General features: G+C 36.6%; 3 protein-coding genes and 1 long non-coding RNA gene across 6 annotated transcripts; 3 read left to right on the top strand and 1 right to left on the bottom strand.

The window, feature by feature from the left end:
- The first annotated feature begins 2,137 nt into the window (after nt 1-2,137).
- On the top strand, nt 2,138-3,218 carry LOC149668119 (uncharacterized). 2 transcript variants are annotated; one of them, XR_016367966.1, is made up of 5 exons: nt 2,138-2,640; nt 2,716-2,812; nt 2,879-2,922; nt 2,984-3,044; nt 3,145-3,218. It is a non-coding gene; the product is annotated as an uncharacterized LOC149668119 (long non-coding RNA). The 2 variants fall into 2 exon arrangements; XR_016367967.1 differs by lacking the exon at nt 3,145-3,218 and adding an exon at nt 3,103-3,121.
- Nucleotides 3,219-4,611: 1,393 nt separating this feature from the next.
- On the top strand, nt 4,612-5,178 carry LOC149668118 (tRNA-dihydrouridine(20) synthase [NAD(P)+]-like). 2 transcript variants are annotated; one of them, XR_016367965.1, is made up of 3 exons: nt 4,612-4,860; nt 4,938-5,101; nt 5,157-5,178. XR_016367965.1 is itself a non-coding variant. In XM_089841004.1 (2 exons), the coding sequence occupies exons 1-2, from the start codon at nt 4,664-4,666 to the stop codon at nt 5,026-5,028; spliced, it is 288 nt and encodes a 95-aa protein (XP_089697130.1). In that variant the 5' UTR covers nt 4,612-4,663; the 3' UTR covers nt 5,029-5,174. The 2 variants fall into 2 exon arrangements, 1 of the variants encoding a protein (XP_089697130.1); XM_089841004.1 differs by having other exon boundaries at nt 4,938-5,174.
- Nucleotides 5,179-9,388: 4,210 nt separating this feature from the next.
- On the top strand, nt 9,389-10,753 carry LOC149668117 (fatty acid hydroxylase domain-containing protein 2-like). Its single transcript, XM_089841237.1, has 4 exons — nt 9,389-9,586; nt 9,845-9,938; nt 10,174-10,295; nt 10,356-10,753. Exons 1-4 carry the CDS (start codon nt 9,389-9,391, stop codon nt 10,560-10,562), a joined length of 621 nt encoding a protein of 206 aa, XP_089697363.1. The 3' UTR covers nt 10,563-10,753.
- Nucleotides 10,754-18,573: 7,820 nt separating this feature from the next.
- LOC149668116 (uncharacterized) lies at nt 18,574-21,574 on the bottom strand. Its single transcript, XM_089841236.1, has 5 exons — nt 21,434-21,574; nt 19,850-21,367; nt 19,076-19,792; nt 18,872-19,007; nt 18,574-18,806 (listed from the first exon to the last, which is right to left on the bottom strand). Exons 1-5 carry the CDS (start codon nt 21,434-21,436, stop codon nt 18,574-18,576), a joined length of 2,607 nt encoding a protein of 868 aa, XP_089697362.1. The 5' UTR covers nt 21,437-21,574.
- Between the last annotated feature and the right edge of the window lie 1,957 nt (nt 21,575-23,531).

The raw sequence follows: 23,531 nt of genomic DNA, 5'->3' as shown, positions 1-23,531 counted from the left end.
ATTTGTGATTATAATGTTCCTAATTTCAACTCGAGAAAAAAAGCATGTTCTATTCTTTCTCCCTATAATAGATACTTAAAAATTAGCATTTGAAATTAAAATATTTCTAAATTTGTCAAGTTTGAATTATTTTAATTTTATACTATTTATATACTACCAAAATCACAATCCTCTTAGCCTTATCACAGCTAACGGAGTTTAGAGACAGATAAAATTGCCAACATAATAATACCACCAAAAAATATACAGTACGTCACTGGTTACTAGCAGCGCACGTCACTGGCTACTAGCTGTATGATTTCGAAAGTTTCTCTCTTTCATTCGGCGAATGCGCCCCCGTTGGGGGGAGCTCACCTTTTGGCAATTTATTCGATAGGCATGGTCCTCTTTCTGTTCCAGATATATTTGGTTACAATATCTCCATAGCTAAAATGGCCCATAGTTAATATGAGGCAATTATCACATTGTACCTTTAACCAACAGAATCATGTACAGTGTATACAATTATTGCCTATCCTAATTCAGTGTTTTTAGCCACGTCGTGTACCCTAGCACACGCAATTTTTGACGTAAGCAAAGCATCTTCTCTAGGGAATTGTTCCCTTTTTTTATTTTTTTGACCTTTAGCTTTACGTTTTAGAAAAGGTGGCCTAATTAGTTTGAGCCCTCTTTCGTTACAAAGATCTTCAATAGCGAACCCCTTGTCTACAATTATGGCGTCTGCGTATGGTATGCATCGTTCTAGGACCCCGCATTCTTCAGTTATTTGTTTATCTGTTGACTTTCCCCCATATGCTCTGCTCACCATGGTGATCACACCGGATGGAGATACACAAACGCGTACTTTTACAGTATTGGTCCCTTTGTAGTGAGAATAAGTCTTGATCTTGCATTTTAAACACTTGGGTTTTTCAACAGATACCTCGGTGCAATCTAATACCACTCTTGTATCAGTGTATTCTTTAAAGCAATGCGGCATAGCTTCCACAATTTCTTCTTTCTCTAGCCATGTAACTGATGACTCCAAGACAGTCGCTAACTTGCATAATGTTTGTTTGAAATAACTAGAAGTTATCTGCTGGCTTAGACCAAAAAGAGCTCCGAGAGCGGAATATGAAATACCAAGTTTAAGTTTCATTAGTGTAAGTAAAATTCCGTCAGCTACAGGTAGTGGACTTTTACTAGGATATTCTTCACTAACAATTTTAACTATTTCATTAAAAAGTTCCATTGACTGAATTCCAGTCAAAGCTACTACAGTTTGTTGTTTCAAAATTCCGCAACTAGCTGACACTTTACATTTATGTTCTTCTAATGTGTTCACCATAATTCCTTTTTCTAAGGAACTGTTATCAGTGTCACAAATTTCAGGTGTGTCTCGTAGTCGAGTACTGTTTCCATTTTCTTCACTTTCAGTTATGTCATCGGGTTGGTTATTAACACCAATTTGCTCTACTTGATGATCATGATCCGCAAACAAATGATTTTTCAAATTCTCACCATCATCTGAACTCATTCCCCCGTTTTTATTTTTCAAAGAGTTCTGTCATGTTTACGAATAGGCAGATTCTGGGATGGAATTGCCAAAGGTCTTAGGCGCGGTGGGTATTTGAACTGATCTGTTAAAGAATTGTAGAATTAAAACTACTACAAATTTTATTACTCCAGCAAGTGTCTTACCTCTATGTTCTTGCGGAATTGTTTTATAATCGCCTTTTTTAAAGTGAGAAGAGCAAACAACCATGGTATTACCACGGAGCTTCTATTTACAGGGAGAGGAAACTTCATCCCCCTCTAGTAATGTAAACGCTCTTAGGAAACGTAGACACTATTTGTCCATAAAAAGGGGCACATATTTAACCCCCCTCGGTTTTCGCTGGCAAAAAAGGGAGCCTATGTAAACAACGAAGATGGCCTCCTTCACTAGTTCGTTGAAAGGCATAAGCCTTGGTGTTTTAAAGGTTTAATTTTTAAATTTTGAATGGACTGCGATTCCAGGCTAATAGTTTGCACTAGAGGGAATGAGGAGAAATGTGTATACCGTAGCTACAGAAGCGATTCACGGTACAAATCATCATTTAATGGCAAGGAATTGAAGTTCCACCAAGAAAATGACGTCAGACTTTGTTTACATGGGGTGCGCGCGAGGAGCGAAAGCGTTGCGCAGAACCGAGGTACGCTAAGGGCTAGGGGGGAAAGTCCGAGTTTCCTCTCCCTGTAAATAGAAGCTCCGTGATTTATCTAACTTTTAAAGATTTAAAACATTCTCCAGTTATTTTGCCAACTTTAGTAGATTTATTAAAGTACCGCCAAATATTAGTGGTTGATTTTCCCATAATTTGTGACTTTAAACAGGGTTAACAAACTTAATAACATTAACAACATAACACCTCGTTTCCATTACAATGACGCAGATGATCACTATCCTTTATGCCTGATAATTTTAGTTTCACTTGGGTCTCTTAACGGTTAGGTCTCGACCATAGATATATATACGGGTCTAACTATGGCTTCCCCTCACAGTCAATCAGATATTTGTGTGGGGTCTATGGCCTCTTAAAGATTCCAAGTACTAAATCTATGTATTCCTGCAGGAACTGATTGATTACCGATTATTAAAATGCCGAAGAATTGAAAATAGTAAACTACTTGTTCAATTAATATGTATTAAAAATACCCCACTTAAAAAATTTAATTATGAAACGATTGCTCTAGATGTTTTGGGTACTGTTGACTATGTTGATGATGATCAAAACATAGTCTTCCGAACATGTGATAATGAAAAGAAGCAATTAATTTTACAAATGTTAACGTATTAAACCTTATAATTTTTACAACAATCTCTCTAAACTTTTACTAAGCATTCGTAATAATATAGGGAACATGCAACCCAGAACGTGCCTTACAAGTAGCGTTAAAAGTGTAAGTATATATTTTCATCACTTGTATAAACTAATAAATAAAAAAAATAACATTTTAACAGGCAGAATGATGTGGCTGGAATAGATATAAATATGGGATGTCCTAAAGAATTCTCAATCAAAGTAAAAAACTAATTAAAAAAAACAAATAACATTAAATAACAATACTTAAAAATTTTAGGGTGGTATGGGAGCTGCTTTGCTAAAAATCCTGAAAAAGTAGAAAAGATTTTGACCACTCTTGTTAAAAATACCAAGATGCCAATAACTTGCAAAATCCGGTTGCTTCCTTGTGTATGTTAAATTTAAATAGATACTGAAGTCAATTTTACTTATATAATGATCATTTTTAGTTAGAAGAAACTATGAATCCTATGAAAAACATTAACATGTACAAGAATGGGCCAAGCCTCGCTCGTGCCCTCTCCGCCGTAAAACGTTCTGAGATCCCATGTAGAGCCAAGCCTGCCTTATGTTCTTATTCAATCGCCAATAGAAAAATTATGTCATAAATTAAGTCCTTTTCCTAATTAATAACCAATATTCTTTAACTCTATCATTATTATACATCTTTGTTCGTATCAAAAATATCGTGTCTTGGCAATCGCAAGTAAGTAATATTAAAGGAAGTCGAGGGGATATTCACTAAATCGTTGCCGATTTTAAAATAATCGAAGGGATATTCACTAAATCGTTTATGGTCGAGGGGATATTCACTAAATCGTTTATGGTCGAGGGGATATTCACTAAATCGTTTATGGTCGAGGCGATATGTACAAGTTTATAAGGCGAGTTATGCATAACCTTATGTACACGTTTATAAGGTAATTACCTGCGCTTGCCAAGTCACGATATTTTTGATACGAACAAAGATGTATAATAATGATAGAGTCAAAGAATATTGGTTATTAATTAGGAAAAGGACTTAATTTATGACATAATTGTTCTATTGGCGATTGAATAAGAACATAAGGCAGGCTTGGCTCTACATGGGATCTCAGAACGTTTTACGGCGGAGAGGGCACGAAGCGAGGCTTGGCCCATTTTTGTACATGTTAATGTTTTTCATAGGATCTCACTTCTTTTTGTAGATCCTCTCGTTATACTTCGGTAGTTATATTAAAACAAGACCCTCTCGTGGTACTTCGTTTGCTAATATAATCGCTAACGTTTGTCCATATTTACGCTGAATTACCCCTTTCGACCCGCAGAGAATATGCAATAACGATTGTACGCGATATCCTAATATAAGAATGTAGCATCAGTTACGACACATGTCTTTTAAACTACTACTCCTATTAGATTTAATATATATTTAACTTTCGGTTAACTTTGGACCATTACGTCCTTTCATCAAGAACACACACTATTTCTGTTGAAAAGACGGCAGCGCCATCTAGTTTTAAAATAAAGAACTAAAGAACAATTTTATAAAAATTTCGGGATGTTTTAATTTTTCTGTGCTTTATAAAATAAATGAAAACTAAATCATGAATTTTAAGTTTCTATCTCCCCTAAAAGTACCTTAGAATTTTGATGATCGGTGAGTGAGTGAGTGAGTGACAAAATAAGGTAAATTTCACCTGCGATATTTCGAAAAGTATATAGGGTAGGAACTTGAAATTTGGAAACTATAGCTAGGATTGACAGTCCTCGCGGCAAGCAAAATTTCAGACTTCTAACTGAACCCATCACGAAGTTACAGTGGGCTTAAAAGTGCCACGAGTTGCTTCGAGAAAAGGATGTCAGTGCTCGACTTGGCTGGGAGCACGGCAGGGAGCACTGCCGTGCTCCCAGAACTAGCCAAGGTCATTGAAAGCACGGCTGTTTCCGCTATAGCCATTCATGGGCGAAGAAAAGAAGAGAGACCTCAACACAAGAACAGAAATGAAGAAATTAAACAAATAGCCCAAATGTTAAAAATCCCGGTGATAGCAAAGTATAGAAAAAAAATTCAATTTTAAATTTTTAATGCAAACTTTGAAACTTTAACCCCTTTTGTTTAAATAAAATTAGTGGTGGTTCCGGTGAAATTTATTGTTACAATGATATTAAAGAGTTTAAAGAGGTGTGGAGCTTCTTCCGTGATGCTTGCCAGACAAATTGAAAAAAATTGTTCCATTTTGAGACCAGAAGGGAAAATACCATTGGATGAATTAATTGTTGCTTATTTAAAATTGGTATTACATTTAATTAATTAAATTATAATTTATTGAAAGGTGTGTTACTTTCTAGGCTATAGATTATGATAACCATTTTCGATTTTGGAAGCGTAGAACTATTTCAGCTTTCATTTTCGCATTCGTAGACAACGCGGACAATATTGAAATATGCTTTTGTCGAATCAATCGTTCAGTTTCCTCAATAATTTCCAATTTTTCATTCAAACTTGGGTTAAATTCTGAAGTTTCAATGAGATTTATTTCTTTGCGAATTGCGCTTAACTTTGTCTCCGCGTTTTTTAAGCCTATTTCGGATTTTAATAAATCAGAGATCATCTGACGTTTGGAACTATCTGAGATTAAGGCGGCCATTTTTTCTTCAAGGTTTTTCCTCCTCAAAAGTAAGGTTTCAATCTGATTACGAATCATTCTGTATTCAGAATCAATTGCTGCGTGTTTACAACGCAAAGTATGAAAGTGGTGTTGCATACACTTGTCCTCAATTTCGTGAATTAAATCGCCTTTCCCATCCCCCATTGAAGCTGCCCTTTCACCCATTTGTCCTCTGATGGAAAATGCATTTCTTAATTTGGTTACATCATTAGTCGCTTCTTGGGCTCGATGGCTTAAGCATTTCATTATGGTCTTCAAGGAGATGTTTTTCTTTAAGTCAATTATTTGTGCCGTGAGAATTCTTTTATTGAAGGATTCTTCTTCGGTATTAAGCTTTCCAATAGAATGATCATAGCAAAGAGAATAAACATTCTTTTCAATCTCCATCATCAAATTTGTGGCTAAAATTTTCCGTTTTTGTACTTTTTGACACGTGCTTGCGATTGAAAAGGATTCATCGACTATTTCGTCAGGCTTTTTCAATAACTCAAAACTCTCCCGAAGATGATTGTTAACTCGCGTAAAATGTAAGGCCTTAGACTTGGTTTCTTCGGATTTGGACTCTAACATTACAGTCACGCGTTGAAGGTGGGTTATTTGGTTTAAATCTTTGTCAATCTTAGATTGAAGGGTAGTTGCTGTCTTTTGCAACTCCTCAACATTAGATATTTCTCGTATTAACTCTAAATCAAGAGCCTTGGAATGTTCATTCAATTCTGACAGTTTCTTTAAAGCTTTACTAGTACAGGCGTTAATTGGACCATCTGTTTTGACTCGTTTTACGTTGTTTATTACATTTTCCCACAATTTCCCATTTACGCCTTTACTTAAATTTTGAAATACCTTGCACGCACTCGCAACAACAGGTCGAGTTGCTTCTTCCGAATATTCAAGTTCATCAAAAGCCAACTGTCCTATTTTTAGGGCTAAAGCCTCGCGAGATTCCTTCTGCGGATCTCCCTTTAAAGGTTTTCTCCGCGACATTCTAGATTAATTAAATACTTAATTGAAACTAAATGTTAACTTCAATTGAGAATAGACAACACTATCCAAGGTTGATCGTGTCAGTTGACATTTTGAAAATATTAGGCGCGGAATAGGCGGGAAATGTCTTGAATGTGAAAGTGATTGGCTAAATAGGTCAGGTGAACCAGTTCAGGGGTCCGATTCTACTACTGTCCTTATGATTTATAAGGATCAAAAATTGTCCTTAAACCTCGAAATTATCCTTATGCTCAAAAGTTCGTATTCTACTCCTCTCCCTATTAAAAATTGTCCTTATTAAGGATCAAAAATAATCCTTAAGTTAAGGAGAAGAAAAAGCTGTCCTTAGAGACGTAAGGCTTGGAAACTATCCTTATTTGTTTTTCAAACTCAAATATGGCGGCATTTTTCATTGAGTTAGAAATGTTGCGTTTAGCTCATATTGAGGAAACACCAAGACGGGATTTAAGTGAAAAGGAAGCTTTTTCGCGTTTGCATGTTTAAAAATGGTTCTTCGAATTAGAGAGATTTTTTCGTGAGGGAGTAAAGTCCCTCGCGAAGGAGATTCTTATGTTGTGAAGGTAATATGTTTTCAGTTACATTAGTGAAAATGACTTTTCATTATTAGGTTCAAAAATAAATAACTATACCTAATTAGAGATTTTTATTGACTCGCTTTGATATTCGTTATTATAAGCTTATTTGATAACTTAAATTGGTTTGAAGTTAAAACCGAAATTGTTTTAATCCAATGCGGTTCTACTGAAGGTTTATGCATTTAGGTGTAACTATGCATATTACGCTGGCACAGTTTAAGGTATTGATATTAAACGGTCATTGATTTACGATGACTTTTCGTCATTCATGAAGGTTTCGCATATACATTTACGAAAAGTTACGGTTCTCCATTTATGAAGACTTATTCCACAAAAGAATTACGTTGTTGTACAATAATAAAATACTTCATCACATTTATGAATATTTAATTTCTTTTCCATCAAAACACCAGTGAATGTTTAATATCATAGCAGAATCGCACTGAATTCAAACAACCACCACTGAATTAAATAATTAGAGATATATTCTTTAAAACTAATAATGAAGTGTCATTTTTCCTAGGCAGTTGCATTAGGCCTAGGAATCTTTTCTTTTCCCTTACCTTTCAAACGTTAATAATTTCCTTCGACATTACTCTCTCAGGAAAAAATCACTCGCTCGAATTGAGGGAGAAACTCGTAAATTCAGTCGTTCCTTCAAATTCAATGAGCACGAGGGGTTTAATTTTTTAATCTCCTTCGCTCTGTATGAAGGAAAACAAATATGACGGGCATACGCTTTTTCACTCCACGAGGGAGATTTTATAACTCGCGCTTTTCCCACTCTCAGTTTTTAAAAGAGAGTGAACGAGGGCCTAAGAGGCTAAGTCTTTTTTTTTTTTTTTTTTTTTTTTGAGGTTTCAATGCGATAGGGTCTATGGACCGCGGCAAGGATGTGATTATTCAGGTTTCAGTAGGAGTGTAAGCAGGGGAAGGAAATGAGGTTTACTTGGGAGGTGACGGGCGGGGTGTGGGGGTCAAGTCACCTCCGGCGGACACGGGGCAGTCGGCACCTATAGGGTAGGATCGCCGACATGTGTCGTATTCCCTCAAACTTTGCCGCCCAGTAGCTTGGCTTACAGGAGTGCGCCACACTCCCGGCATGCTAAGACTTAGTCTACTCAAACTACCAAAAAACCGTCTGCTGAACTGAAAGAAACGCTATTGGCTACGCTGCCGGTAAAACGTCACGGCGTGTTTACTCTCCTTATCATTCGTAAGGATGGGATTGCTCATAAGGAGAATGGTTGTAGAATACGAATTTTGTGAAATATTTGAAAGATCCTTATCCTATCCTTAAGACCGAAATAAGGATTTGTCCTTACGAAGGGAATCCTTATAAATAAGGACAATAGTAGAATCGGACCCCAGGCACGGGAGTCCGTGACCGGCGAAAAAAAACCATTGAGTTGAGAAAATTACCCCTAGAATAGTCTTCCATCCTAGGATATAAGACCCAAGTAACTATATCACGCGCTCGTGGCGCCAACCCGATGCAACCAAAAGAACTAAAAGAAAAGGCGGGAAGACCCAATTAACTATATCACGCGCTCGTGGCGCCATCCCGGTGCAAACAAGGGAACTAAAAGAAAAGGCGGGAAATTTGACTGATTTCAAGAATACATGTATTTATACATTTCTTATCTAGGCTTCGAGATGGAGACACCATCGCGTGAGAAACTTGGAAGTTGTCCGTCCGTCCCATGTTTTCAAAAGTGTCCCTTGTACCCCAATAGGCAAAGGCCACTCTAGTGGTAATTTTCTCAACTCAATGAAAAAAACCAACGAATGTTATGTCATAGCCATAGCCCACGGGATCACGCGCTATTTTAGAAGTTTATAAACCGTCGTCTGCTCTGACATTTGATAACCCTTGCCCCGAGTTCGGTCAAAATTCTGAAGTAATTACAATAAATTGCTAGTGTAGTATTGTGTTTTTTAAACAATAGCTATGACATTGAAAGACTATTAACATTGTGGTATATAAGACGGAAAATATTCAACCAACATAATTCATTGGCTTCTAAGAAAATAAGGTAAGATGCCAATTATCAACCACTACACTATTAATGACACTGTCGTGAAAGCTCATTACACAAACTTCATACCACCCAAAGGGTTTCAAAGCTTCCTCCCACAAATTCATCTTTAGCAAACCCTCATGTTATTTGTTACCAAATTGTTATGGAAAAATTAATAATAAAATTGTTATAATTGACTTCCTGATAATGATTATTATTCATCTTTAAATAGGGTATATTAATCGCGATATATATCAACAATTTTGGGATTTTAGCTAGTTCAACGAACAAACAAACACCAAACATCACTCATGGAGGATAATCAAGTGGCAAGACCATCTTCAGTTTCATTACTGGATAATTCACCAGTCGACGTTACTAAGACTGTCTCTAGAGATCCTAATGTTCCGCAAAAAGCTCAGCTAATTTCTTCATTGAAAAGCGCAATATTTATTCTCAGCACATTCCTGGTGGTTTTTGTTGCATTCCGAAACACTTTAACTTGCAAAGTATTATCTTTGGCTTGGGTTTCAAATAAGGTCCATTTCCATAGGTTACAGGCGGATTAGGTTAAGTGAAATTGAGTTTTAATTGGACCAATCCCCCCCCCCTTTGTTTCATCCTACAATTTCCGAAACTTCCGTGTGTCCTATAACTTTGTAGTTACTAATTTCCTAAAACATCTGTATAGACTATAACTTGTAATTTACAGTGTACTATATTGTAAATTGTATCCGCTTTGATACGCATGTGTGTAAGATTTTTAGGTTAATTTCACTTGTAGATGTTGCGTATTACTATACCCACTTTTTTGGAATAGAGAGTTTATGATGGAAATGCTTATGTTATTTCAGTTTGCTAGTAAGATGATTTTTCAGTGGCTGTTTCGGGTAAGATATTGTTTACCTACGCTTTATCACTGAAATAATAAATAAAATAGGACAAACAGTAATACAATGAAATAGGATAAACAATATTATAATAAAATAAGATAAACAACAATAATACAATAAAATAAAAAATACTCTAAATAAATCATCTCAAAAACAGGGAGCTGATCATGGATATTGAATTAGTTTTTAAAACATTTTTGCAGCATCCAATATAATTGCCTTTTTTGTATACTGGGGGATTGGAGGTATTTACACATTCGTAGATCTGACTGGAAAACCAGCCTTTCTCCTGAAATATAAAATTCAAGAGACAACCAACTACCCTGTAAGCCTAGTAAATCAATTCATCTCTGGGAGAGATTGAATATGATGGTATTATGTTCAGGTGGAGCCGAAACGATTATGGAAAGTAATAGGACAAGTTCTCTGCAATCAGATTTGCGTGGGTATTCCCTTTACCATCATCGCCTATGAGCTCTTCAAATGGCGAGGTAGTTATTGCGGGGAATTGCCAACTTTTCAATGGGTCCTCCTGGAACTAAATGTCTTCATACTGATTGAGGAAATTGGTTTCTATTATTCTCACAGGTAAGGCATTCAAATCAAAAGGTGTTTCATTGCTCAGCAAAGGGTGGTGTTGTTGTCCTTAGCCTAAAGAATCAATTATTGTGAAACGGTGTAGAAAATATAGGCTAGGGGAAGGAAATAGGACTTGAAGTCTGCCAGTAAAAATTTTGAAATATCCCCCTGAACTCGGTGCTTATGTTCCTTTAAACTCTATGAAATGAGGAAATTTCTTTCCCCAGACTCCTGCACCATCCAAAAATCTAGAAGCACATCCATAAGCAACACCATGAATGGACGTCTCCAATCGCCATAACGGCCATATATTGCCATCCATTAGAACATACCCTGTCAAACTTATTACCACCGTTTATTGGACCAGGAATACATAGATTTAGTACTTGGAATCTTTAAGAGGCCATAGACCCCACACAAATATCTGATTGACTGTGAGGGGAAGCGCCAAAAACTTTTAAACGACCTGCTCCTCCTTCCTCGCGTCTCATTGGTTATGCGAATGTGTGGGACAGATCGAGATCATGACCTTTTAAGCTGTCGTCTGCATCAGTAGTAAATCTATGTATTCCTGATTGGACCTTTAGTTATGGGTTCTCACGCCGCTACTACATGGCTGTGGTTCACCTGGGTCACATTCCTAGGCTGGAAAGCTATGTCCTTTTAGGTCATCTCCTTTTGGTAATATCAGAAGAAAATAGGGGAAGTACGTATTCTTAGCTATTTCGCGAGACGTCACTTTATCGGTTTTTTCGCGCCACTGAATATCCGCTTTTTTTGGCGGGAAACCGCGGATGAATACAAGAAACTATTTTCTTCGAAGGTTCGTCTGCTATTGTTGATCCTTCTGGTAGTGTCTTTATATTAGACTTCTTCAGTTTACTATGACCGAGGCTTAACGAGTCACTCGAATTTGGCGAAAAATCTACTTGAATACCTTTAGTTTTGCCTTAATCTGGCTTTTCTCTTCACTAGTTTCCCGATATACTAAATTACACTGGACAGAACTATCCATTTTTAACTCTTAATTGAACGATAACTTTCAATATCAATCTACCGGGGCGAAAGAAGGACGGAAATCGTCGTCTATACTCTGTAGTTCGGTTTCTCACGGTATGGTGGCGCACCTTCAAAAATTTCTATCGGTTCTCTGCCTATCTCTGATTGGCCAATTTAAAGCGATAGCTTGTTTCTGGGAGAGAAGGACGACTTGCACTAGCTAAAGGTACGAATACGTACTTCCCCTATTTTCTTCTGGTAATATATAAACAATCATTTGAAATAATAATATAACAAGATGGCCCCGGTCATATAACGCTTGCCTGGGCTAGCTAAATTTATTGTAAGGTGACCCCGGCCTATATACTTTACGGCTATTTTTTTTATTTTAAATATCAAATATCATTCCAATTATAAACCTACCTCGGCGCACAGCCGAGGAGTAAGACATCACGTGATCCTTTGAGAGGAAAATTCAAAAAGGGTAAACCCGAAGATACGGTTAGAGAGAGGCTCACACTACACACTAGACTAGAGATCAGCATTCAGCGTGGTTACTGTAGCTTTGTCTACGGTTTGTTTACAATTTTTAACAATTTATAGGCCTAATAATGGTTTCGTTTAAGAAATGTTGTTACAAAAACTGTAGCCCCGATATTAAATTCATCCCATTCCGCAAACAAAACCAAATTGGACTGTGGACATATGTAAAAGATGGATTATTTCGTGCGGTTGAACTGATTTAACCACGGAAAAGATTAAAAGAACACATTATGTGTGCCCCTTGAACATCAGAGGTATCCAAATGTCTCGAATTATTGCGACAGCCACGGTAACAACAATACTTTATTATAACCATATTTATTATATTTCTGTGAATATTGAGAGGCGGACCAGGAAGGGAAATAAGGTTTTTTTAAACTGGACTAAATAACCTGGTCAATGACAGGGCACATCGTCTGCTAAACTAGAGAAGTGAATAATTAAAATATTGGAGATAATGTCTGTGTCCGAATTCAGCTGCCAAAGAAATCTCCTCCTACCTCTCCTAAGCTCGCTCATTGGGCAGTCCAAATCAAACTTAAGGTATTTCATTGACAGTGGCAGTTTTTTGGAAAAAATTAAGGGCTGTGGTGGGTTGAAATTTCCATGCAGACGCCATTGACACGTGTCAAAACATACACCAAATTTAAACTAGTATTTTTCGAACTCGGAAACCGTTCAGCATCATGAACTGGTTTATTGTCCGGTTTTATGCTTTCTTTTTCGAGACGAACTTAGCACATTACACTTCGTCGTTGCTAACTATTTCCCATAGTTTTGAATTTGCCGCCAGTTTAAAACCTCAGAAAAGCGACATTTGTGAAATCCTAACTGCCACCCCCCTTTTATTCCTATCGCAAGGCCTGGTATTAGAGAAGGCAGTGCCTCGATCGAAATTTTATATAGTTCTGATAGTTTTTCCAAATCTACATTAGATTACGAATTTTAGAGGCATAGCTAGTCTTAAAGGAGTTATACCCTTAAACAAAAATAAATAGGGGAAAGTGTCGGACTGCCATGTTTTCCTGCCTTTGCCTTAGCTTGACATGCATTTCGAGACGCTCAAGCGCGCGAGAGGTGTTTAACCATTCAAATTTGAAGTTGATGATGTTATTCTTCCCGAAAATAACGCTCGTACGCCACCAAACGGGACAATTTGGCATAGGCGTATCTCAAGGAAGAGTCACAACCTCGGACCTCAGCGCTCTGTTCTATTTTCTTTAGTGTTATTTTCGGGTTTGAACGAGGTTAAAATTTGTTTAAAACGTTAGCACGCCGAAAATAAATTGAAAATGCCGCAAATCATCATTTATTTCAAAAAACTCATGGGTAAAATCCTTCAGAATTTCGTTCGAACTTAGGCCCTGGGTTGTCATTATAAGCTAAATGGTTTTAATATTAGTAAATAACATCAATATTAGCAAACTAAATTAATACAATCATGTACATCATCAAATTAAATTGTGGTCACGGTTAGCCTCAGTCAAAAGCAACTAATGTAAAATAAAACCGCACTATTTCTTCACGCGCAATATCACAAATTATCGTAGGTACATGATGAATAGGCGAGGGGGATGAAACAGATTTCGCGAGTATGCATTCACCCCTCCAAATGCATGTCACAGACGAAGGAGAGAGAGGACAGCGGCGGCTAATTGGTCAAGAGTGTCGATCGGATCCTCAAAACCCGGAAAGTTCAAAAATGAAACTGCGCAAAAAAGACACCATAATTAACATAAACACAAAGAAATAACCAAAAGTGAGACAGCAAGGAAAGTGTAGGCGACGCGTGATTCTCATTGTCTCTGAGCGAGGGGCTAGTCATTCGTCAAAATTTTGTACACCTGATTTCTGAACTTTTATGTGAATTCCGTTGATTACTGATTGAATTCCTTGATTTCTGTGATTAGGATTATTTTAGGTGATTTTCTTTACACTGTTTTCCCGTTATTGCCGCAGATTACTTGTGATTCCTATTTGAATTTCAACGAATTCCGTTGATTTTTTTGGTGAATGCCGTGATTACCACTGGATTCTTCGTGAATTACGATTATTTCTATCTGAACTGATTACGATTTTTATTTTGGATTTTCGAGTTCCTCAATTGATTATGTGTGATTATTTCACGAAATGTGTGATTGCCGAGGTGATTACAAAAGATTACAAGTAAATCATGTGATTATTTCTGAATTTCTCAAGATTTCTCGTGATTTCCAGTGATAATCGGAGATTTCTGATTACCATTGATTACCCACAAGAATGATTTTGATTACACTCTTAAAACTAATGGGTTGAATGAGTAGGGCTATTTGAATTTTTACTACAATTTGGTAATAAAATAACCCAGTAGCAGTTGAATAAATCTTTCCTGGTAGTTTGGAATAGGGTTGTTTCAAAACAAAAAAATGTGGTTATTGCAGTAACCCAAATTGGTCATTTGCAATTTTAGGCAAACCAAGCATACAAATTCACGGTATTGAAGACTAGATGGATGTTTAGAAAACTTTGCAATACCAGTTATTTAAGTAATATATAAACAATCATTTGAAATAATAATATAACAAGATGGCCCCGGCCATGTAACGTTTTGCCTGGGCTAGCTAAATTTATTGTAAGGTGACCCCGGCCTATATACTTTACGGTTATTTTTTTTTATTTTAAATATCATTCCAATTATGAACCTACCTCGGCGCACAGCCGAGGAGTAAGACATCACGTGATCCTTTGAGAGGAAAATTCAAAAAGGGTAAACCCGAAAATACGGTTAGAGAGAGGCTCACACTACACACTAGACTAGAGATCAGCATTCAGCGTGGTTACTGTAGCTTTGTCTACGGTTTGTTTACAATTTTTAACAATTTATAGGCCTAATAATGGTTTCGTTTAAGAAATGTTGTTACAAAAACTGTAGCCCCGATATTAAATTCATCCCATTCCGCAAACAAAACCAAATTGGACTGTGGACATATGTAAAAGATGGATTATTTCGTGCGGTTGAACTGATTTAACCACGGAAAAGATTAAAAGAACACATTATGTGTGCCCCTTGAACATCAGAGGTATCCAAATGTCTCGAATTATTGCGACAGCCACGGTAACAACAATACTTTATTATAACCATATTTATTATATTTCTGTGCATATTGAGAGGCGGACCAGGAAGGGAAATAAGGTTTTTTTAAACTGGACTAAATAACCTGGTCAATGACAGGGCACATCGTCTGCTAAACTAGAGAAGTGAATAATTAAAATATTGGAGATAATGTCTGTGTCCGAATTCAGCTGCCAAAGAAATCTCCTCCTACCTCTCCTAAGCTCGCTCATTGGGCAGTCCAAATCAAACTTAAGGTATTTCATTGACAGTGGCAGTTTTTGGGAAAAAATTAAGGGCTGTGGTGGGTTGAAATTTCCATGCAGACGCCATTGACACGTGTCAAAACATACACCAAATTTAAACTAATATTTTTCGAACTCGGAAACCGTTCAGCATCATGAACTGGTTTATTGTCCGGTTTTATGCTTTCTTTTTCGAGACGAACTTAGCAGATTACACTTCGTCGTTGCTAACAATTTCCCATAGTTTTGAATTTGCCGCCAGTTTAAAACCACAGAAAAGCGACATTTGTGAAATCCTAACTGCCACCCCCTTTTATTCCTATCGCAAGGCCTGGTATTAGAGAAGGCAGTGCCTCGATCGATATTCTCTCATTACCATAATGCACGGCTAACTTATTAACGGGAAATTAACCATTTTTTTTCGAAATTTTATATAGTTCTGATAGTTTTTCCAAATCTACATTAGATTACGAATTTTAGAGGCATAGCTAGTCTTAAAGGAGTTATACCCTTAAACAAAAATAAATAGGGGAAAGTGTCGGACTGCCATATTTTCCTGCCTTTGCCTTAGCTTGACATGCATTTCGAGACGCTCAAGCGCGCGAGAGGTGTTTAACCATTCAAATTTGAACGCCGCCAAACGGGACAATTTGGCATAGGCGTATCTCAAGGAAGAGTCACAACCTCGGACCTCAGCGCTCTGTTCTATTTTCTTTAGTGTTATTTTCGCGTTTGAACGAGGTTAAAGGGGAACTCTGCTCGGTTGGCGCCCCTTTAGTGAAACCATGAACGCTGGATCTCTAAAGGGACTGGTAAACGGGGTAGATTCCTCTCTATAGCACGATTTCTCTGTAAAAAAGTAAATAAAAAAAAACGGGTACGGCCAAGGTCGTTTAACTTTTTTCAAAATGGCTCCCGTAACGACTGTTGAGAAAGTGAAAGACGAAGTAAGAAAAGGGAAAAAAGAAACCCACAATGATCACAACTACTTTGAAAGGTTGGTATTTGTATTATAATTTATTTAATTAATTAAATAAGGTGATTTTTTTTGAGGTATGGTGTTAGGGAACGTATTTAAGGGCCCAATATTTTTAAGCCTTGGCTTACTGTCAGTCTGAGTCTCTGAGACTTTTTGTTTTGAAGTGTGAATTTACGATTATTAATCATTTTCAAAGGTTTCAATTTGTTTATTACGTTACTCAAATTTTTTTTTAAATTTTATAGTATTTCGAATAATAAGAAGAAGCGAATTGACGAAAGTAGAGATATAAATTATTATGGAATTGACAAAGACTGCGGTCCTAATGAGCCCTATGATGAGCTGGAGGTTTTTGAGTTCATTGATAATGTAATTAACAGCTGTGATAATTTTCCCCCTACATCCATCTGTGAAAATGCAGAAAGTTGTGACAAAAAAGTTCAAATAGATAAGAAAAAAAATAGAAACCATAGTGTCTCTATGTCTTTTACGTAAGTAAAATAAGAAACTTCTTAGGCGCAAATTATTATCAATACCACTAGAAAAATTTCTGTGGTCATTAATGTTTAATTTATGCCTAATACATTCATGAAATTTTATAAAAACTTATCAAGATCAATTTATTTACAGGATGTATGACTTCAATATCACACTTAACAAGGGATTGGAAAAGTTTGAGTCGCTGGGTTTTTCTAGAAACGCAGACCCGAATAAAACCTTGATTATCAATGAACTGATTAACATAGGGAAAAGAAGATGCGCAACCAGATGGGAAAATGGTTTTAACGCTTTTTCTTTCAAAATTGGAATGTTAAAAACGTCAAAATCGTTTTGGGGTCCAGCGCAAGAGTTGCAATCAAACGAGCAGATTCTTGATGATGCAATAGCATATCTATCATCAATATCTCCACCGGTAATTTCTCTTGACTATTCACATTAATTTTTTTAAGACAACCTGCATTTTTTCTATATTTGATTTTCAGATATTTGCTTTATTGTCAAAATATGATAAGAGGTTTTGTGCCGCTTTTTTCTAAAGAATGTTTTAGATCTTCTTCATATTCAAATAAAAAAGAAAGAAATATTGGACGGAAATTGCACAAATACACCCTCATCTTTAGTAGATGCCCGGGCAGGCTCCTTCGAAAATTTAAAAGATAAACAAGTCCTTTATTATGTAGCTGGTGCTACGGTGAAATCTGTTTCAAATAAAGTTAAATATAGCTGGGGATTTGTCAATTCTATGGCCATAAAGGGATCCTATGAAGAGATTCAACAGTATTTAAATAAAGAGCTTCCGGGCCTCAATATTGCAGCTTGGGTGACCCAAAATAATCGGGGTGGGTTACTGTATGCAAGAAAAATCACATACGAAATGTTTATAGTGATTAACCAAATTGCTTCCAAATTTTACGGAAGCCAAACTTTATTAGAAAACAATTGTGACAGGAAACAGGTGGCAAAAAAAGCTATAGTTGAGAATAAGGAAGTTGTGAAATATTGGGAAACCCCGTTAGCAAAATCACTTATCCCTGAAAATTATCAAATAAGAACTAAAATATTAAGCAATTTAACGGAAAGTTTTTTAACTCTACGGGGCAAAGGGCTACAACTTCTATTAAGAGCAAAGCATTTTGGCAAAGAATACAAAAAACAAAAGTCAGCCCCCTCTTTAAGGAAAGGTCTAAAAGAAAGTGTAAATTCTGTTTAAATCCAAATTTAGTTCATGAACATCTGTGATATGACTACACTCAATTCCTAATTTTTTTGTGATATGCTTAGCTAAAATGATAAAACTAATTTAGTTCGTGACATGGCTAGCCAAATGCGTAAAATGCTAATTTCGTATGTGATCTGGCTATCGAAACGAGTAAAATCCTAATTTAGTCCATGAAAATCTGTGATATGACTACATTCAATCCCTAATTTTGTTTGAGATACGTGACATGGCTATCTAAATGAGTAAAATCCTTATTTACTATGTGATGTGGCTAGCTAAAATGTTGCTGTGAAATGATTAGCTCATTTACATACATTGTACCTGAAAATTAACTTTTTAATCAAATTTTTTGGATATCTTTTAAAAGAAAATAAAGAGATATTTCAACGTATTTCCAAACCAATTTTTTTACATAAAAACGACATAAAAACTTTTTATGTAATAAATTTACCGCAGGACTAATGTATTGCCCTCTGTAGGTGGGGCTATTTCATCCCCCAATTTAATGAACCTATCTACATTTTGCCCAAATTGTAACACATCAGGATTAGAATTTCCACCACCAGATGATCTTTGCTTCCCAAATTCCTGCTCTAAGCAGTCTTGGTTCAATCTACATGTCAGAACAAACGACGCATTTTCCTGCAACAAGAATCTAACAATTGCAGGAACAGATCGTGCTATAAGGAAGGTATAATTAGTCTCGCAAAATAAGGAAAGATCTAGCAAGATGGCAGTGTAGCACCTGTCATCAGTAAACCCTCGGTGGTTTCTCTGCTGAGCATCATCATCTGACGTTTACTCGCTGTACAGTCTGCAGCCTTTACAGCGACTTCATTTTCCCACTCCTTAAAATATTGAATGAATGATTCTTCTAACCACTGAAAATAATTAACAAAAACCACCTTAAGTTATTGAACGCGTTGAATGTAAAGGATTTTGTTATTACTTTCAATCGTGAATCTTCAGGGCTACAATAGGCATCCAAATTCGGGTTCCGCTTGTATTGGCCTTCTTTTAGATTTCTGCTGTTCATGAGGTCAAAGAACTTATTCATAATTCTTATAAACTTCACAGTCTCTCCATATTGTTCACCAAACTCTAATTCAAGAGCGTTTGCCACAGTTGCACTCAAGACTTGGGCAGCCAGTCGGACTCTCATTTTCGAATAAGAATCCAAATATAGATGGTCACGGGTAAGTTTGGGAAGTAATCGAAGGGGACGTTGAGAATCAGTTTCATATAGTTTTAGTAATTGGGTCCACAATATTTCATGTCCGTTCTTTAAAAGACGTTTTGTTTTACTATGGAAGTTACTATTTGCATATGCATTTCTGGTGGTTTTAATTAAGTGGGGAGGGTCACATATGAAATATACCCATCTTTCTTTGTCACACGCGTAAATATTCTTCCATTTGAAACCTTCTCCTACAAAATTCCTGAAAACTTTTCTATTTGTGCTGGCACCATCAGCTATCACCGAAAGAACTTTAATGTTGTGATATTCCAATTTCCCAATGGCCTCTGATATTATAGAGTGTAAATTGTCGCTATCCATGTTCTTGCAAGGAAAATAAGCAATAGGAAATTTAAAATTCCCTGTTATACTGCGAATCATTAATTGCAGGACATGCGTTGCGACTTCTGGAATTTCTTCATTAATTGACTGTTGTTTTATTTTTTAAAGTTCATTGCCAACATCATCAAGGTTGCTAAAACCTACTAGTTCTCCAGTGTTTGCTTTATACACAATATTCTCTTTTATTTTTATTTCATCCAATATCAAACTTACGTAGCGTTGGTGTTCTTTTGGACAAGCAATATCAAGTCTATTTTTGGCCATTACGATAGATTCATTACTAAAGCCTGATTTCAAACCGATGTGAGAAGAATGATTGTAAAGTGTTCTTTTTGAAGGTAGTTCCAAAATACCACTAGATTCCATTGCTTTATACGCACTCGGTGACTTTCTATATAGATAAATACACCACTGCAAAACTTTGGGGTCCCACCTTCGGAGATTTTTTGTTTTGGATTTCAAAGCAGCTAGCTGTTGTTCCAGAAACAATCTCTTGAAACCATTTTTTGGTAATGTATCTTTTTGTTTTTCAAGGATGGCAGAAAAGAAAGCAGTGTCATTATTGTCTAGTTTTTGACCATTTTTCTCCAATTTATCACGCAATCTTGATTTAACCCATTTCAATTTCAAGCTTAAATTAGAATTGGTTTTCTTTTGCTCTTTCATTTTCTTAAGCAACTGAGCTCTGGACATAAAACTATTTCTTGATTCGCGGCTTTCTTGATTCTTTTTAACCGCACATAACATCAACGATTTCCTGTAGGTGAAGCAGCTATTGCACATACTAAAAGTTTCTGGGTTTTTGCCATTTGATTTTCGAAAAGATACCAACAAAGTGTCACAGTTTTGTCCATGTACAGCTTTTGTAAATATATTTTTAACACCCTTTGGATTAGCTAGACTATCAAAACATTCAACTAAATATCGGCTGGATATTCCGCTACACAATTGTAGCGAGTCAATCACTTCTAATAAAATCAACAAAGAAGTTACACCCTTAACTTCCGGAAGGATCTGTTTAACAAAGTTATTTTCAGCCATACTTTTCCCATAAACTCGTAAGATTCCATGTTGTTCTCCATCTTGTATTTCGAATGATTTTATAATATAGCCGCCTTTCAAATTAAGTTTGGATAACACTAATCTATTATCTAGAACTGAAGCGGTCCAGCCATTTGGAAGAGGGTTTCCGGCTAATGATGATATTAAATGATGAGTGTATTTAGTCTTGTTTGTAAGTTCTTCAGGGCGTAACGATTCGTCATTAATAATTAGGATGGAGTTATCAACGGGTACTACTGTTTCCATAGAAAGATTAAGCTCAGGTGCTTCACTGTCACATTCCATTGTAAGATTAAGCTCAGGTGATTCACTGTCACATTCCATTGTAAGATTAATCTCAGGTGCTTCACTGTCACATTCCATTGTAAGATCAGATTTTTCCGCAATAAGCTCAGGTACGTCATTATCACATTCCATCGAAGGTAAAGATTTATCCGCAACAAGTGAAAACTTGATTTTTGGACAGCCATCGATAGATTTTAATGGAGTACTACAATCTGGCATTGATATCTGGGTTTCTGGGATAATACTACTATCAGCGATTACGTTGTCAGCTGTAGTGTTTAATGTTTCACCCAGTGGAACGTTATCGTTCTGATACTAAAATTAATTACGTAACAATTAATAACACTTATTATTCACATAATTGAATACTTTCTGACATACCATTAACTGAAGGGTTTCTAATGTTTCTTCAAAGGGTATGGGATCAGGATGTTCTTTTGTAGGACCTTGACCGCCAACAAAATGTTCTGAACACACATAATGCGTATATTGGTTAATTTTTGATACATTTAAATCATTATCATAACGACCGCAAGCGGAAATACAACGTTTGCATTACTCGATATCTTTTTTGGGCCGAGGAAATGGGATGAATTTTACTTGCTTGTTTTCGTCGTTGAGCCGAGGCTTAGAGGGTTTCTCCGCGTTCCCGCATAACGAATATTTGCATTGTTTTCTAACCATTATGCAACGATTTGCAATGTAAGAAGACGCTTAAAATACGCGTTTTCAGCTAATAGACTTTTAAAAACGATAGTTAAAGTCAATAAAATTAGTAAAATGGAATCGATAGCCGAAATTATCAGTCCAGAGCGTCCATCGTTTTTCAAAACGAATCACTAGACCAAATGGCCTTGAGTGTTCCTAAATTCACATCCCCCTTCCCGTTCCCCGATTCTGTGCTAGAGAGGACTCGGTTTGTACAGTGGAAGGCGGGCGTTTACCAGTCCCTTTAGAAATCCAGCGTTCATGATTTTAGCCACGAATCTAACGAACGCGCCTATTCACTTTAATCATAAGTTTATAAGATGTGTTCCATAAGTGTGTCACTCGTTAATGAGAGCTTGTCATGAAGTGACGTAGGTGAAACGTCATAGATTCTCGTAAAGCGACGCCTAGTGAGGCGCTGTCAAAGGCTTAGTACAGACTAAATAGGAGGATGGACTGCAAAACCGAGTGTAGTCAATTCTCGCGTCGTTCTTGAACTAGCTCTCATTAAGCCTCTAGCATTACGAAGTATAGGTAGTGACATACTTATGGAACATATCTTATAAACTTATGCTTTAATACTCCCTCTAACGTTCCTTACTCCCTGCTTACATTAATTGAATCGATGATTGCGTAATAAGCTTTGTAGAGGGGTTGCTTTAAACGCTTGAGGCGTATAGTAGCGCCCCTCCCCCGCTAATAGGATGACTTAGTTTATAGACACTCCCCAAGTTGCGTTAATTGCCAAACTGAATTTATTGGCAATTAATTAACCATACTTCCTCTAATTGATAATAATTTACCATAGGTGGAATTGCGACGCTGGTCCTCGGTCCAATCGTGGAATGGTTTATAACCTCGTATGATGGAGGAGAAAATGCGATCATTGGGATTACAAGTAGTAAGTATTTGAACGTCATTTTTCCTTTCAGGCAGATAAAATACAATTACAGTTACTGTAGGAGTGTATTGTTAAGGGGGAAGTCTAGCGTTTTGAAGTAATAGAGGCAAATTTTCTTGGACTAAATACAAGATAACTAAATAAGATAGAACATCGCGGTATGTTTTAAAAATAAACATAATGTCTATTGTAGCGATTGATATAGTTTTGAAAATATTTTAACTATAATTACTATACGTTAATTTTTAGGCCTGTGCGGGTAGCGATTTTTGGGTTTCGGGTCGGGTACGGTTAGTTGAAAATACTTCCAATCGGGTATCGGGTCGGGTACCCGGATTTCTAACGGGTACTCGAATAATTAGGCCTAGCTAAACTACCATTAGTCGGGTGCTTTTCGGGTAGCAAAAAATCATATCGGTTACTTATTGGGTTGAAATACTTTTATTTGTGAAAAAAATAAGTGTCATGAAAGACTTAGATACTATTATGGCGAAAAGTACAAACGTACAAAAATAAGACGCTAAAGCTATTAGCGAGGATTGAAATAATGTATAATACTGAGCATTGTGGAAAAGTTTACTCAAACCAAAGAAGATACACGCCCCAGGAATGGAAACTGTAGCTTCCTCTAGTGTAAATTTTTGTCTCTCCCCTCCTAGTACGCTCCAAAGGCAGGCTCGGTCGACCGAGGTATTTCCGGCTACATCGAACTTGCATAGACCGGAAGTTCCTGGTCAACCCAACCCCGAGACATACCTTCCATTCCCGGAGCGTATATTTTCTTTGCTCAAACTGAAGTTCAAGAAACTTTGCCAAACCAATACCCGATTGTCCTAAGCCTTGTCACGGGTTATGAGCGGGAAAATTTAA

The sequence above is a fragment of the Phalangium opilio genome, unplaced genomic scaffold (assembly GCF_054372755.1).
Source record: "Phalangium opilio isolate 3A_F unplaced genomic scaffold, DU_Popi_V2 ptg000056l_1, whole genome shotgun sequence".
In the NCBI taxonomy this organism is placed as follows: Eukaryota; Metazoa; Arthropoda; class Arachnida; order Opiliones; family Phalangiidae; genus Phalangium; species Phalangium opilio.
Note: the sequence above shows the minus strand (reverse complement) of the source record. Positions and strands in the feature narration are given on the sequence as shown.

Excerpts from the sequence above, each read along its gene's own strand:
- LOC149668118 (XM_089841004.1), top strand. The coding sequence starts at position 4,664 with ATGTCAGTGCTCGACTTGGCTGGGAGCACGGCAGGGAGCACTGCCGTG. Across the intron at positions 4,861-4,937 it reads AAAATCCCGGTGATAGCAAA|TGGTGGTTCCGGTGAAATTT; the intron begins GTATAGAAAAAA and ends AAATAAAATTAG.
- LOC149668117 (XM_089841237.1), top strand. The coding sequence starts at position 9,389 with ATGGAGGATAATCAAGTGGCAAGACCATCTTCAGTTTCATTACTGGAT. Across the intron at positions 9,587-9,844 it reads GAAACACTTTAACTTGCAAA|GTTAATTTCACTTGTAGATG; the intron begins GTATTATCTTTG and ends TAAGATTTTTAG. Across the intron at positions 10,296-10,355 it reads AAGAGACAACCAACTACCCT|GTGGAGCCGAAACGATTATG; the intron begins GTAAGCCTAGTA and ends TATTATGTTCAG.
- LOC149668116 (XM_089841236.1), bottom strand. Across the intron at positions 19,793-19,849 it reads AAGCAAACACTGGAGAACTA|TCAATTAATGAAGAAATTCC; the intron begins GTAGGTTTTAGC and ends ATAAAACAACAG. Across the intron at positions 19,008-19,075 it reads CTGAAGATTCACGATTGAAA|TGGTTAGAAGAATCATTCAT; the intron begins GTAATAACAAAA and ends AATTATTTTCAG.